Raw genomic sequence first — 15678 nt, forward strand, 5'->3', positions numbered from 1 at the left:
GGCTGCCCACCAGGCCCAGGATCAAAGTGCAATTATAAGTAGCATCTAACATCTGTTAAGAATGTGTACACTCACTCACCTCAAGGCACACGGCCCCACACAGCGACCGGTATGGTGTCCAATTGATGGATGCAGAAACTGAGGCCCCAGGGGTAAATAACTCCCCCAGGAAGACTAATCACCAGCGATAGGATCCTAACAGCAGCAACAAGGGGGCATATTCCAAGTTTTTTGTTTGCTACGCTCTGTCTCTAAATCACTTCATGTCTCCCTTCAAACAACGTGTCCTCCCCATATTTCGGGTGGGGAAGCTGAGGCTGCAAGAGGTATGGCACCTGCTGAGGGTCCCCAGTGGGAGAACAGGAATGGGACCCCAAAACTGTAGGACTCCAGAGTCTGTGGGGTGCTGTCCGGGATGGTTTGGAAGGCTTGGGAGTCTCCCTGCCCTGTCCGGCCCCAGCCCGCGGGCTCAGCAGAGCTCTGCAAGCTTTGACCACTTGTCCAGTGTTTTCCTCACTGGGCCCCGCGTGTAATATAACCATGACTTTGGGTAGTACTATAGTTTTCACACTGGGTTCCACGGACCCCTGGGCATCCTGGGATGGGGGGGTGGCTGTTGGATAAGGAGAAGCAGTTGGGCAAACAGGAGCTAGCCTCCCTGCTCTTGTTTTCACCAGGGCAGCCCTCTGGGGACTGTCTTTTAAAATGAATTGGCTTTCCCAGCAGGATTTCACTGAGGAAGGGAATCCCAGCCACACCAACTTTGGAAACTCCTGGGTTAAGGCATCCCAGGTCCCAGGAGAGGGTCCAGTGAGCCCTGGAATCCAGAGGACCAGGACCTGAGGAAGTGGGGCTGAGAGGGAGAAGGGCCTGGAGTTTGGGACAGACCAGAAGGAAAAAGTCCAAGAGGGGTGGAGGAGGCCACCAGAGCTGCCTCTGCTTGGTCGCCATGGCATGGCCGAAGGGCTTGCCCAGGACCTGAGAACAGCAAAGGGCAGATCTGGACACCACCTTTGAGGATACCCCATTCAGCCCCTCTTGCTCAGGGAAACCGAGGCCTGGGGAAGGGAAGGGACCCTAAGCCAGACTGACTTATCTGCAGTCCTCTGGGAGCCTGCCTGCATGCATGCAGATCCCCTCTGGGCCACTTTTGAGCTGTGAGATCTGGGGTGACTCACTTCCCTTTGTTGAGCCTCAGTTTCTTCATCTGGAAAATGGGGGCAGGACTCCCCCATATGTGGAGACGCTGTGCACCCCAGCACGTCACCCCCACCTCACATTAGTGGAACAGTGGCAGCCAGGACTATTTCCATCCGCAGCTGGGGATCTGGGAGGAGGGCTGCTCCGGGGGTGGGGGGAACTGTAACTTTCCAGGGGAAGGACTGCAGCTGCCACCTGCCTGCCCTGCTCTTCCCCTCTGGGTCATGGGGGCCGTGGGGACAGCAGAGGCGTGTCCCCTGCAACCCCAGGCTCTAGCCGGTCCAGTGCCAACAGGGAGGGGCTGGGAGGGGCCTCATGGGAAGCTGAAGGGGAGCCTGGTGACCCCAGGGTGGCCTGGAACTGATTCCCTTAAGAAGAGAGGGGGCTAGAGGGTCCTGCAGTGACAGGAAAAGTGAGACAAAAAAAATGGGGGTGGGAGGGAGCAGAACCAGGGACGTTCCAGGGACTCCTGCAGGAATTAGAGAATTTCAGAACCTTCTCTCCGGGGCGGTGGATTGTGAGATGGGAAGGTTGTGAGCCACATTTTCTTGGAAGGGGGGGGGGGGGGGTGGGAATTCATACCTGGTAAGGGTGAGAATTGTTCCATGAAACTTTTGCTTCATTTCTACATGTATTTAACGGGTTGCCCTGTAAAATGGATTTCTTAGGCCCTGGAAAACTTTCTGAAAGCCAGTGTGCTAGGGCAGGCTGGGAATTAGCTTTTATAGCCCAGTGTGAATTCTCCAAGGGTGTGTGTGAGTTCCCAAAGGTGACCCAGTCAAAGTTCCCTGTTCTCAAGGAGCGTACAGTCTGATGGGGGAGACAGATGTGGAGCAAGTGAAGAGTAAACGAACATGGTCACTGCAGAGAGAGGGAGGCAGCAGGAGAGGCTGCGAGGGTCCGGGGGGAGTGGGGTGTCAGGGAAGAACCCCCACCCCTGCCCCACGGAGATAGCCAGATCTGGAGAAAGACTGTTCCAGGAGAGGGAACAGCATTTGCAGCCCAAGTGGGCTTGACAGGGCGTGCCAGCGAGAGGGGACAGGGCATCCCGGGCAGGGACACTGCCAAGTGTAAAGAGGTAGAGGTGGGAATGAATCCGGCAGGTTCTGGAGACCACACAGGGATGGAAGTTTTCTGATGGAACAGGAGGGGCTGAGGTTTTTTCCAAGGGGCGCTCTGGGGCCAGGTCAGGGGGGAGCTATGGAGTGTGCTTGAGCTCCAGAGGGTGGTGGAGAGAAGAAAGATGTCTCCTCGGGTTTGCTGATCATTAAGCTTGTCCTGCTCCCCCACCCCGATCTGCATCATTTCCCCCTCCCTCCTCAGAGCTGTTTCTGACCCTCCCTGAGCCCAGACCCTGGCCTGGGAAGGGTTGGAGGGACTAAGAAGGGCTCCCCTCACCCCTCCCCAGCCATGCAGGCCCCGCGCTCTCACCCCAGCTCCTCTTAACAGTTTCTTTCCAGCCAAACAAGCCTACGTCACGGCCCCGCACTCCTCCATCTACAAGGAACCCCAGCTAAAAACAGCCCTGGTTCAATGTGGGGAAATGGGCCAGGACCAGCCAGTGTGGTCCGGATAAAGAGGGGTGGGGGGAAGGAGGGGGTGGGAATGGCGGACCCGGGTTCCTCCAGGGGAAGCTTCCTGTTGCCAAGGCAACCGAGGCCCAGCGCAGCTTGTGAGGGGGGAAGGGTGGGGTCTCCAGGAGTCTGGCGTCCAGGCCTTCTTGACCCCCACACTGGTTCCCAAACCCCTGCGTGGCTTGTGGCCGTTCCCGCAGTCTCTCTTTGTCCCCGGGTTTTTATGTCTCTGTGTCCGCGTCTCTTTCAGTCCCCCTGCGCTCTACGCTCTCATCTTTCCCTCTGTCTCTTGGTCTCTCTCTCTCCCCTTCTCTCCCCAGGCGCCCTCCTTCTCCTTTCGCTCCCAGAGGCTCCCTCCCCCTTTCTCCCCTCCCTTCTCCCCACCTTCCCACTCTCCCCTCTGGACTCAACAGCCACAGATGTCAGCCCTGCCCCGGGCCCTTCCCAGTTGTGTGACCCGGAATACATGGCCTCAGTTTCCCCGTCTGCCAAACGGAGCTAAAACCACCACCGCAGGCCCCTGCGCTCACCAGGGCTGTGGGGTGTTGGGTGCACCACTGAGTCACGTGTGGTCGTGAGCAGGGGAGGAGTGAACTCTTAGCTCTGGCATCGCATCCTCTTCTTCATCTCAGCCTGGGCAGGGTGAGGGGACACCCAGGGAGGGGGCAGCCTTGACACAGGACGGGGGTTTGTTCCACCACCCGGGCCGCCTGCCCGTTGCACTGTGATGGGGCGGGGAGCCAGCTGCAGCCTGGGCCTGGGGGACACGCAGTGGGGCAGGAGCCAGCCTCTCCCCTGAGAGCTTGGGGTCCGGACCTTAGAACACAGCTATGGGGCAGAGGAACCAGACTCAGAGTTTCCACCCATGTGGCGGCAGGGAGAGGAGGCCAAAAGGGTGGGGGGCAGCTGCAGGCCTGTTTCCGTTTACTGAGCTCTCGCTTCATCTCAGGCTCCACGCCATGACTTTTGCTTATGTCGGCCCTCTTGATTCTCAAAGAAATCCAAAGCAGCAGGTCCTGTTATCCCCATTTTTGCAAACGAGGAAACTGAGGCTCCGAGAGGCTAAGACACTTGCCAAAGGTCACACAGCTCGGACTCTGATTTGAGAACCCCAGTCTGCCAGGGTATGGGGTGGCCCACTCCCAATGCTACCAATGCTGCACCCCACGTTGGATGTTGAGCCATGGTCCCCCAAGACCCAGGCCCTGATTGCCCGGTGCCAGGATGCCAGGGGAGTGGATGGACGGACAGCAGCCATGTTGCAGCCCAGTTTCAGCCTCTCCTCTCTCTGTATGACCCCACTTGAGTCCAGAGCCCCCTCAGGTCCTCAGTTTTTGCACCTGTGAAACGGGGCTGGACACACAGACCATTGTCTGCTTGAAACTAAATATCAAAGCCTCTACATGTTTCAGTCTGTGCCCATTTCAGTGCCACCGGCCCTGGGAGAGGGTTGCCGTTCCCTCCCACCTGCATCAGACTTTTACAACCAATCTAATCAGCACCAAAGGGATGTTGGTTAAATTTTCACACCTCTGGTTCTTGGTGAGGCTGAGAACCCTTTCCTGTTGATTGGCCGGGAGTGGTTCCTTCTTCTGCCAATTACTTGTTTATTTCTTTTGCTTATCCTTCTCTCTGGCTGCTTATCACTTCCCTATTGATCTGCAAGTGCCCTTTGTCCATTTTGCCATTTCTTTTTATTTTCTCTATGGCATACGTTTGTCTGTTTTTAAATTAATCCACATTTTTCGAACACCTACCGTGGGCCAAGCAGTGTTTGAGGCACTGGGGATACAATGAACAAAACAGACAAAAAGTCCTGTCCTCCTGGAGCTCACACGTTCTAGTGGGAGGCAAACAGTGAAGAAATAAAATACAGAAAATGTAAAAGGGACTGCTACAGAGGAAAAATAAAGAAGAGAAGAGGTGTGGGGAGTGAAGAGAAGGATGCAATCTTGAATAAAGAGGTCACGAAAGGCCCCGCTGAGAAGGTGACGTTTGAGCAAAGATTGAAGGAGGTCAAGAGCAAGCCACGCAGAGAACTGAGAACTGGGGGGAAAACGGTCCAGACAAAGTGAGCAGCTTGTGCAAATGTCCTGAGGCAGGGGCAGCTTGTCCTCGGGAGGTCACGTAGGACTTTCTATTCCCTGGTGAGCACTTTGGCTTTTACTCTGCGTGAGATGGGAGCCAGTGGAGGGGAAAGAGCATAGAGAGCTCGGTGTGACTGTGCTGTCACAGGCTCACTCTCAGTGTTTGAGAATAAATTACAGGAGGGGCCCAGGCAGGAGGCAGTGGGGAGATAGGCTTTGTTGTGGCGTGTGTGTTTGGGATTTTTCCTAGCTGTGATTTTACGTTTTTATTTAAAAGAATCCACCGGTTATTTATTTTATTCTTTGGTAGATACTACATTTTACACGGTTCAAAATTACAAAAGGGCAGAAAGGCACAACATGAAAAGTCTCGCCCCTACCGCACCCTCATCCATCCTCCGGCCTGCCCACCCTTCCCCTTTTCCTGGCTTCACTGGTGCAAAGTGGCAGTAACTCTGCCTCTCTCCCGGGGCCACTTCATCACAAGGTCAAACCAAACATCCCCTGCCATCCTACCCCCCCAGACCCCGAAGCACTTCCTGCCCTGCTCCCTGGGAGGCCAAACCACACAGCCTGTCTGCACGTGGCTGCCCCGGGCGGGCCGTGGGAACCGCCAGCCCTGCCTGCCCTCCCTCCCCTGCCCTGCCGCCTGCCTGGGCTCCCCCTCAGCCCTCCAGCAGAGCACAGAGCAGGCCTGGAAACCGGGGGTAGGGGAGGGAGTGACACTGAGCCCCCAGGCCTCTGGATAAATCTGAGCCCCAAATGCCACACACTTCTCAAAATCTCTCTCTTGGAAGCGTTGGCACCCTTTGTTACCTGGGACGTAGACCAGGGAGGGGTGAGGGGTCTCATTTGACAAGGGAGAGCTGAGGCCCATAGACGCTCAGTGACTTGTCCAGGCAGATGGGGGCCTTGGAGCGAGGAAAGGGGAAGTGAGCAGGCCCCCAGCCAGCAGCTGTTGATGGCTTGGGGGCTTTGCTGGGCCCACAGGGCACCCCACTCTCCTGGGAGCCTGCTCTGATGTCCTCAGCCCAGACACACACATCCCGTCAGAGCTCTGCAGAGGGGAACGGGCTGGGGGCTTGGCGCCAGGCGGGGTTCCCAGGACTGTGTAGGGCAGGGATGCAGACATGAGGGGGTATGGGCCCAAAAAGGGGGGCAGGTGACAGAAACAGGCCCAGGTCCTGGCTAGAATCTCTAGGAAGGAAAAAAGGGGAGCTTGGAGTCCCTCAAAGCATTGCTCAACTTCCTTCCCCCCATGGCCCAGCCTGCTGGGGGGGATAGGAGTGGGGGAGGGAGGGCTGGGCCTGGGAGACCAGCCTTAGTTGGAAAGATGGAAATTCCACTGCCCTTCAGGGTGTGTCCGTGGAGCCTCCTGGTTCCTGGGGTCCTGAACCCCCTCTGATGTCTGGGCCAGAGCAGGCAAACACACCCACTTGTACAGCCCTTGACCCGGCCTGCCCGGGACCAGGCTGACTCAACTCCAGACAGCCCCGCAGGCCAGTCTGTGGGGATGGTCCTGACCTCTGACTCAAAAGCTCCAGAACCCAGTGCCAGCCACACTGCTAACCAGTAGGTGGCCTTGGTGAGGTCACTTCCCCCTCCAAGCTTCGGTCCCATCATCTACAAAATAAGTAGCAGATAGATTTCGTCTCATATGCCATCTACACTTGACTGGTAGCAACTTCCTGGAACACTGTGTTGAGGAGGATTCTGAAGTTGCATCTGGGTTGGCTTCACGAGAAGGAAAGCTGGGATTGATTAATGCTGTCTGCCATGGGTGCCGGATGGGCAGGAGCAGGATGTGTGGCATGTGTTTGCCATCCCAGCTCCAGCCTTGTCTCTGGGGGGACATTTGGTATCAGAACTGCTATTTCCAAGGGCACCACACCCTGCTCTGAAGAGACTGCCGAGCCAGTGGACCAGTTTCTTATTTGGCCCAAGAATTCCATTCAGTTCTTACAGAGAATCCATTTTGCACTGGGTGCTGTCTCCAATCCTGGGGTCACAGGGCTGGGTCAGACACATTTCCAGAAGCTCACAGTCTGGTGGAAGAGATAGGGGTGGAACCACATAACTAGAAAGCAAGGCAGAAAATGCCTGCACCTCCCTCCCACCACCACCACCAAAAAAAAAAAAAAAAAAAAAAGGTAGGCACAGTCCCTGGGAATTAAGAAAGTGTGGATGTGAACTTGGTTGATGTGGCTCAGAAGAGGCCCTGTGGGGTCAGTGATCTTTGGGCATAGGGGTAGGCAGTATGGGCAGGCAAGGGGAAGAGCATGGTGAAGGGAGGACTCAGGCAGTTAAGGGCAGGGAACAGTGTGAGGAACAGCAAGTAAGAAAATCTTCCTGAATTATGTCTTCCTGCTCTTGAACACTGCCTTCCAGCCAGAACAGGTACAAGGCATCTCCATTCGTTCTTGCTTGGCAGGGAGGAAAGCTGAACACCCCCATCCCTCTTTCCTAGACTAACCCCAGGGATCCTCTTTCTGAGTCGGAGACTTCTGCCTCAGTCTCTGAGTGGAGGGTGAGAGAACCTGGTTTAGTGCGGTGTGGCTGAGAGAACAGTCTGATGTCCTGTGCTCAGATGGTGGCTCCACCACTTCCTGGCACGTTACTTCGCCTTTCGGTGCCTCGGTTTCCCCCTCTGTAAGGTGGGATATCAGAGAGCTGCTGGGATGATGAGCTGAGGGAGTGAAGCAGTACAACAGTGGCACATACAGGGCACCTGGAATTATGTAGGCATCGGCCACTGAAAACACCCTGTGGCCCATCTTTGTGGTTCACAGAGACGGTTCCTGGGGAAGGTCTGCGTTCCCTGAAACCTTGCGGTGGAACTCCTGCCTCAAACTGGAGGGGGAGCATATCTGGGGATTTCGTGGAGAAAGTTGGCTTGGTCTTCCTGCAAGCGCCTACAGAGCAGGCTCACCTTAGAATGAATATTGGCAAAGAACCGTGAGGCCACAGAGGGTGTCTCCCTGGGACATCTGCATTGAGGCTGAGTTCAAATGTGTGCAGAGAACACAGGGGGAGGATGTGTCCCCAATGTGTCTGCCTGAGTCATCTGTTCAGGACATCCCCACAAAAGCCTTCCTTTCTTTTGGGTCACAAGTGTTTATTGAACATCTACTATGTGCTGTTCAAGTTGGTGGGTGAGATGGTCTCTGATAAAGTGACCGTTGTGCAGAGACCCAAGTGGGCCACTCGGTGTCTGGGGAAAGCCTCCCTGGCAAGGGTCCGTGCTCCCCATGTCAGAAGAGCAGCTGATGTGTCCGGAGTGGAGGGAGGGGGGCAGGAGATGAGGTCATGGAGGCAGGGATGGGCATGCAGGGGCGTGGCCAGGCTAAAGATGATAATATCAGGTACTAATTTGTGCTGTGAAAAATAATAAGTAAGAGCAAAGAAAGAGGCTTTTTGAATGTGGTGGAAAAAGCCCCTCTGGTTAGGGGACATGTGAGCAGAAGCCTATGTTGAGTGGGGAGCGAGGCAGAAGGATATCCTGGGAAGAGCGTCTGGGTAGAGGGATCAGCAAGTACGAAGGCCCTGAGGTGAGAGTGTGCCTGGCAGGTTTGAGGAAGAGCAGGGAAACCAGGGTGGCTGGGTGGCATGGGCAAGGGGGCGAGGGGAGGGGAAATGGAGCCCAGCCACCCAGGGTAAGGAGGTCAGATTTTGCTCTGCACGAAGTGGGAGCCCCCAGGGATTGAGAACAGGGGCGAGATAAGATCTGATGCAGAAGCGGGAAAGGCAGCAGGAATTCAGTGTGGCTGCGGGGGCCTGTCCCTACCCTGGGAAGCCAGGCCTGGCTTATTCTGGTCAGAGCAGATTTCGGGGGGCTCTGAGAGAGTCCTCAGACCCTCTGCTAGACTGCGCCCTGAGAAGGCGTAGCCGGGCTGAGGAGCCAGCCCCCTTCCTGCAGGCCTGCAGGCAGCGGTCGCTTGTCCAGGGCAGGAGGATGTTCTCACTGACTCGGAGGAAGCTGCATGTCCCACATCAAAAGGGGCCTGGGTGTCTCCCACGCTCAGCGCGGCGTGGGAACTCTGCTCCCCAGGGTTCTCGCGGGGGACCTGCAGATTGCCAGGGGCTGGGGCACCTTGGGACTGTCCCCCAGCTTGTCGATGGGTAGATAAAGTAGAGCTCCACAGTCACACCCCACTCACAACCCTCTTCCCAGGAGCAAGCCTGACTGTTGTATAACCCAAGGCTCAGTGGTTTTTAAGGGGTTCCAGAAATTCTTAGGCTAGCTGAAATCTGAAAACTTCCCTTCCTACAGTGCTTTCCCTGCCCCCCAGGCTAAAGGCTTGGCAAGACCAGGGTTATCAGCTGTACCCAACTATGGCCTTACATAGGCCCGGGGTAGCAAACTGGCTGTACCGATTGGTAATGGCTGCCTGGAGAGCTGGGTTGAAGATTCTGCTCAGCTTGAGTGCTGTGATGGATTAGTGTTGTCTGTTACATGGATTAATGATGTCTGCCATGGGTAGGAGATAGGGAAGGGATGGCATGCATGCTAAATATTGTTCTTTCCATTCATTTTCCAGATACCCCTGGAGAGGAAGAGCACTGAGTGGCTGTGTGTCTGTGTAGGGGACTGTAGATCGCAAGCATGTCTGAAAAATGGGAGTTGGCATGTGTGTGAGCATGTCTCTGTGTGTCCCCATGGGTGGATGGCAGCAACCCTTTGCAGGCTGTAGGGTGCTGGGTGCTTGTAGGAGCCAAGGTGCACCTTCCCTTTAGCTGTCTGCTTTTTGACAGCTCTGAGTGTCTGGGGAGGGGGTGGCTCTGGCTGGGGACTGTACAAGTCCAGTTGAGCATGTGAGCATGTGTATGTGTGTATGTATGTTCCCCAACTGTGTGTAGGTGCCTGTGTCTGTGTGTGTGGTATGTCACCTATAGTGTGTGCGTACATGTTTGAGTGGTGTTCTCCAGGTCTGTATATGTGTGTCGTGTCTGAATCTGTGTGTGCTCATGGAGTGTGGATTCCCAGAAGCATGTCTTTGTGTATCTATCAGTATATGCATGCTTGGTCTATGTCCCCTAGTGTATACGTATTTGTGTATCTGCATATGTACATGTGTGTGGTGTGTTCCTCGGTGTAGGTGTGTCTGCGTCTGTGTGTAGTTGTGTGTCTCTGTTGGGGGGAGGTGTGTTCCCTGGCGTGTGTGTGTCTCTGTGTGCACATGTGTAGGAGATGTTATTTCCTGGGAGTGTGTGCATGTGTTTATATGATGTTTTCCAGGCATGTGAGTATATATCTGTACCTTGTACATGTGTGTCGTGTGTTCAACAAATATGTTTGTGTGTACAGTGTGTGTTCCCCAGGGGTGTTTGTGTGTGACTTGCCCAAGGTTGTGACCACAGCACTGTCATGGGCTCCTCTCCGAGGTGGAGAGAAGTTGCACTGTGACTTAGTGGGCTGAGAGGAGAGAACGGAAATTACTGGGCCAGGGTCCCACAGCTGGTGGGGAGGACAATGATGCGGATAGTCAAGGCTATTAAAGCCTTTATCAGGTACCAGGAATTGTGCTACGACCTTGACATGCAGACCTTCATTAACTCCTCATAGCAAACAGAAGGAAGGTACTAGATTGTCTTCATTACAGATGGGGAAATAGGCCTGGGAGAGATGAGATGATGTGCTGTGTGTCATCCAGTTTGTTAATGGCTGAGCTGAGCTGTGAACACAGTTCTGAGTGGCTCCAAAGCCAGAGCTCTTTGGGGGAGGGAGGAAGCAGAAAAACAGGGTACTTTTTCCAAGGGGCCCTTCAGTGGATGAGGGAAGAATGCTGCCTTCAGCACAGGAACTGACATCAGTAGATATTCCTGAAGGCAAAAGAAAATGATCCATCATTAAACATCTTCAGAAAACCTGGATTTACCAACCATTGCTGTCCATTGTTCCTTATGCAGGACTTATCAGAGCCTTTAATCTATTAAGCTGTGTTATGGATCTCCAAGAGGGAGACACGGAAAAGTGTTTTCTAACATGTTTGATCCCTGAATCCTTTTTTCTCGGAGTCTTTCATGAGGATTAGTGCCCTATATAGAAAACTTTGAAAGGTACCAGAATGGCTAAGTCACTGACGTTTGGGTTTGAGGCACAGTGGCCAAGAAAGGGAGCTATTGCAGCCAAAGTGCATGCGCAGAACGGCCTCTTTGCTTTCACTAGCTAGGAGCTCGGCAGCGGGAACCGGAGGGGTCAGCGCTGAGTCCAGGGGCACCCCGTACCCCATAGTAGAAGGATGTCACAGCAGGAACGGCGCTCCCTAGTGATCATGCTAGATGGTGGGGTCCAGGTGTGCCCAGGATCACAGGAGACACAAAGCGAACAGGGTCCCGTAACCCCTGACCCCTGACCTCCTGGTATGGGGCTAAGTCCAGCCGCTGCCCTTTCTCTTCCCTCCATAGGGTCCCCGCGCTCCCGGTGAAGAACTTGAATGGTACCGGGCCCGTCCACCCGGCCCTGGCAGGTGAGGGCCAGCCCGGCGCGCGGGAGTGATGGGCGGGGCCCAGCTGGGGGCAGCCTCACCTGTGGGCTCCGTGGCTCCGCCCCCTGCAGTGGGGCTGGTGGGCGGGGCCCGCCGGGGAGGCCCCTTCGCCTTCACCGGGTGGGCGGGGCCTGCGTCCGGTGGGCGGGGCCTGGGGCAGCCTGTCCCCGCCAAACCACCAGTGGCTGGGGGTGGGGCCCGGCGGGGGCGCCCCGCTCCTGACTGCGCCCGCCGCGCCCCCAGGGATGACGGGGATCCTGCTGTGCGCCGCCGGGCTGCCCGTGTGCCTGACGCGGGCCCCCAAGCCCATCCTGCACCCGCCGCCCGTGAGCAAGAGCGACGTCAAGCCGGTGCCCGGGGTGCCCGGCGTGTGCCGCAAGACCAAGAAGAAGCACCTCAAGAAGAGTAGGCCTTCTGCATTGACCTCTGACCCCTGAACTTAACCCTTGACCCCAACCCTGCCAATGGACGCCCAGCTCCTCTTTCTCTGACCCTATCCCCCATCCCTCTGACCCCATCCTGGGCCAAACCCTCATAGATAGACTCTGGGGGCCCTGAAACCACTCCCTCCCCCCTTGTCCGTGCAGGTAAGAACCCCGAGGATGTGGTTCGAAGGTACACGCAGAAGGTGAAGAACCCACCTGATGAGGTGAGCGTGGGGAGGGGAGAGGGCCTGGGGGAGGGCAGGGCCCCGGGTCTCCAGAGATCCGAAACCCACCCCCAGCCCGCAATACGAATTCCTGGGTGGTTGGTCCTCTCTGCTACAAATCATCCCTTCTCGCAGTTTGTCCTTTGCCTTTTCACTTTCTTTACAGTGTCTTTCGGTGAACAGAAGTGCTTAAGTTTGATATAGTCGCATTTGCTACTCTTTCAATGATTAACAGTTTTTTTGTTACTCTTGAGATATCCTTGTCTATCCCGAGGTCCCAAGGTCCAGTATTTTCGCCCATGTTTTCTATAAACTGTTTTAAAGTATTGCTCTTGATAGTTGAGTCTTTTAGGGAGTGAGGGAGGGGTGCGGCACTTTCCTGCATGTATGTCCGAGTTCATTGTAACCGGGGGGTGGGGATCTCTTCTCCCTTTGACGGATGGGCCCCAGGGAGGGTGGGGGCCCAGTCCTCAGTCACCCGTCCGTGCCCCCCAGGACTGCACCATCTGCATGGAGCGGCTGGTCACGGCGTCGGGGTATGAGGGCGTCCTGCAGCACAAGGGCGTGCGGCCGGAGCTCGTGGGCCGCCTGGGCCGCTGCGGCCACGTGTACCACCTGCTGTGCCTCGTGGCCATGTACTCCAACGGCAACAAGGTGGGCTGGGCGGGGCGGCAGGTGGGGAGCAGGCAGGAGGCTGGGTGGGGCCAGGCCACCTGGGGACCTCACAGCCAGCCTCACCTGCCCCAGGATGGCAGCCTACAGTGCCCCACTTGCAAGGCCATCTATGGGGAGAAGACGGGCACCCAGCCGCCCGGGAAGATGGAGTTCCACCTCATCCCCCACTCGCTGCCTGGCTTCGCTGACACCCAGACCATCCGCATCGTCTACGATATCCCCACGGGCATCCAGGTGAGCCAGCCCATCCCCACTCACCCCTGTGCACCCCCCTGCTTCAGGCCCCTGCTGCAGACCTGACAGAGCCACCTCCCCACAGGGCCCTGAGCACCCCAACCCTGGCAAGAAGTTCACCGCAAGAGGCTTCCCGCGGCACTGCTACCTGCCCAACAATGAGAAAGGCCGGAAGGTGGGATGCCTGCCCTGCCCGTAAAGTACAGGGGTGGGGGGCGGGCAGGGACCCCAGCCACTGTCAGCTTGCGCCTGCGGTACCCATTTCCCTGCCTGGCCTCACTCCGCTCCAGTGACAGCAGCTGGATGGCACTAACAAGGCCCACCTGTGTGCCTGGTCAGGTGTTTCACACACCTCCTCGCCTTCACCAACTCACCCAGGGCAAGGGGATCTTTGGCCCTGTCTTACAGGTGAAGAAACAGAGCCTCAGAGGGGGCAAGTGACTTGCTCGGGTCCCACAGCTAAGTAGTAGTGGAGCTGGGATTTGAACTCCTAATCACTGCTCTAAGGATTGTCTGACTTTACTTTTTGTTCTGTTTCTCAAGAGAAGCCAGCAATCTAGAGTTCAGTTGAAATTTCCAGGTGTTGAATATTGACAACTAATTTGCCAAGTGGCGTTTGTTTTAATAGAGCGTGGCAGCCAAACAGAAAGCAGATGAGGGCTGTCAGTTACCCTCCTTCATCCCAGAAGAAACAGGCAGATAACTTGGAAGGGGCTTTTCCTGGGGGGAGCCAGTCCAGAAAACACAGGTGGGAAGGAAATGGCCACACAGGGCACCCGAGTTGGGAATTCTTCAGGGAGCTGTAAAGTGGGGAGGGAGAGGGGATGGGACTTGAGAGTCTCAAGCCACGGGGTGGGGGCTGCCTGTGACCCCCTCCTGGCCCGCCCCCTGTCCACCAGGTCCTGAGGTTGCTCATCACCGCCTGGGAGCGGAGACTCATCTTCACCATCGGCACTTCCAACACCACCGGCGAGTCTGACACTGTGGTGTGGAATGAGATCCACCACAAGACCGAGTTTGGATCCAACCTTACAGGACACGGCTACCCAGACGCCAGCTACCTAGACAATGTGCTGGCCGAGCTCACAGCCCAGGGCGTGTCCGAGGCTCCGGCCAAGGCCTGAGGCCCGAGGCTGCCCACCTTCCTTCCCTCCTGCTTTGCCCCTGGCCCAGCTCACGCCTCCCTCCCCCGGGGCGGAAGGCAAGAATGAGAGTGTCCTGGTGGCCCAGGCTCAGGGCTGGTTAGGAGCCTGCGGAAAGATCCAGAAGCATTCAGGGGATTTGGCCGGTGGCAGCTGGGATTATGGGAGGACGTCAGGCCAGCCAGCGCCGACCCATAGCTCCCTGCGAGGGATGTTTTAGGAAGTTCCAGAAACCACAGCGACCTCCCTACCAAAAAGACAGATCCACCCCCTCACACACAAACAGTTGTGTCTTGTTGAACACATGCACGCACACACATGTGCCTCTACTTACCCCCAAACTGGGGGAGAAGACACAGAGGGCCCCCGTGACACCCCGTGTGGATTCCCATCTATGTCTCTATCCCATCTGTACAGGCTTGTCTGCAAACAGCAGCCTTCAGGGCAAACCCTCGTGGGCTGCCAGGGCCCCTGGGGGAGAAGGGGGCCGGGGAAGCTCAGTCTCCCTCCCTTGTTTCACCTACCCTTGCAGCATCACCCATCTGTGCCACCCAGTGGTGGGCAACTCTGTGCCCCTGGGGTGGGAGCCCCAGTTTGTTGAGCAATTTCACAAAGTGGGGGATAGAGAGGGCAACTAGAGGGATCTTTTGTGCTTGTGTCTTTTCATCCTTCTGGGACTGTGACCTACTTCTCTCCCCTCTGACCCCCAGGCCGTATGTCTGTCCCAGATAAGGGCCCTCTTCTCCCTCCCTCCCCATCCATCTTCTTCACCAAATCACTCCCAACTTTGAGATCCAGAGGCTGGAGCTTCTGGCTTCTGCAGCGAGATGAGAAGGCTTAGCGAAGAAGTGGTGAAGGGGCTTAGGCCAGCGCCTTTAAAAAGCAGAGCAGACAGCAAAGGGTCAATTTTGCTCGCTCTCCGTGGGAGTGGGCAGTGGGTGGCTGATAGTCTCCCCGGCCAACCAGGGGCCTGTTGCTCAGGCAACTCACCAGCTCCGCCTCTGTTGATTGGCTGCCACGGTGGAAGTCAGCCAAGATTTAAAGGGACCAGCAATTGCTCTTTTGAAAAAGCTACCAGTCCCACTGTGGGTGGAGAAATAAATGGTCTTTCTCCTCACATGCTCTTTTCCTGCCAGGACGGGCTGGGTGGCTGTTTCTGGGGGCCCCTCGGTCTACCCCATCAGGGAGGGTGGCTTGCATTACAAAGCGATGGCCTTGGGGCCTTGGATAGCAGGGCGGGTGGAGGCCGAATTCCACCTTAATTCTCTCGTCTTTGTGCAGGAATGGGGGTTGGTTGCAGCAGAGCTGGACCCTCCCAGTCCTGGGCCCCAAGAGGGCAGAGGTGAAAGTGCATTCTCAAACACGGGTTCCTGGCAGCCCACACAGGTAATCCCTGGTACAATTAATTACCAGGAACTCAGGCTGGGAGCTTGCGGAGAAATACGGAGATGAGATGGGAGGCCCCATGACTGGCTCATCAGGACCTCAGAGCCCCAGCCCCTGCCCTTGGGGAGGAAGGACAGGTTCTAGGGAGAGACAGGGGCACACCAGCCTCAGATCTGAGCCCCTGCCGCATCTCAGGTTGTTGGGGTGACTGTGTTGGTTGCTGCTGCTCCAGGTGACCCCTGCTGG

General features: G+C 56.3%; 1 protein-coding gene across 2 annotated transcripts in view; it reads left to right on the forward strand.

Moving 5' to 3' along the window:
• Positions 1–15163, forward strand: part of DTX1 (deltex E3 ubiquitin ligase 1) — a 34104-nt gene extending 18941 nt beyond the window's left edge. Inside the window, exons 4-11 of one of the 2 annotated variants that reach the window (XM_037816747.1) lie at positions 9400–9441; positions 11267–11328; positions 11590–11751; positions 11934–11995; positions 12491–12649; positions 12743–12904; positions 12990–13079; positions 13804–15163. In XM_037816747.1, coding sequence (XP_037672675.1) covers positions 9400–9441; positions 11267–11328; positions 11590–11751; positions 11934–11995; positions 12491–12649; positions 12743–12904; positions 12990–13079; positions 13804–14028 — 964 coding nt within the window. In that variant the 3' untranslated portion in view covers positions 14029–15163. The remainder of the gene's footprint in view (positions 1–9399; positions 9442–11266; positions 11329–11589; positions 11752–11933; positions 11996–12490; positions 12650–12742; positions 12905–12989; positions 13080–13803) is intronic. The other variant, XM_037816748.1, reaches the window with a different exon arrangement.
• Positions 15164–15678: the final 515 nt, after the last annotated feature.

The sequence above is a fragment of the Choloepus didactylus genome, chromosome 23 (assembly GCF_015220235.1).
Source record: "Choloepus didactylus isolate mChoDid1 chromosome 23, mChoDid1.pri, whole genome shotgun sequence".
NCBI lineage: Eukaryota > Metazoa > Chordata > Mammalia > Pilosa > Megalonychidae > Choloepus > Choloepus didactylus.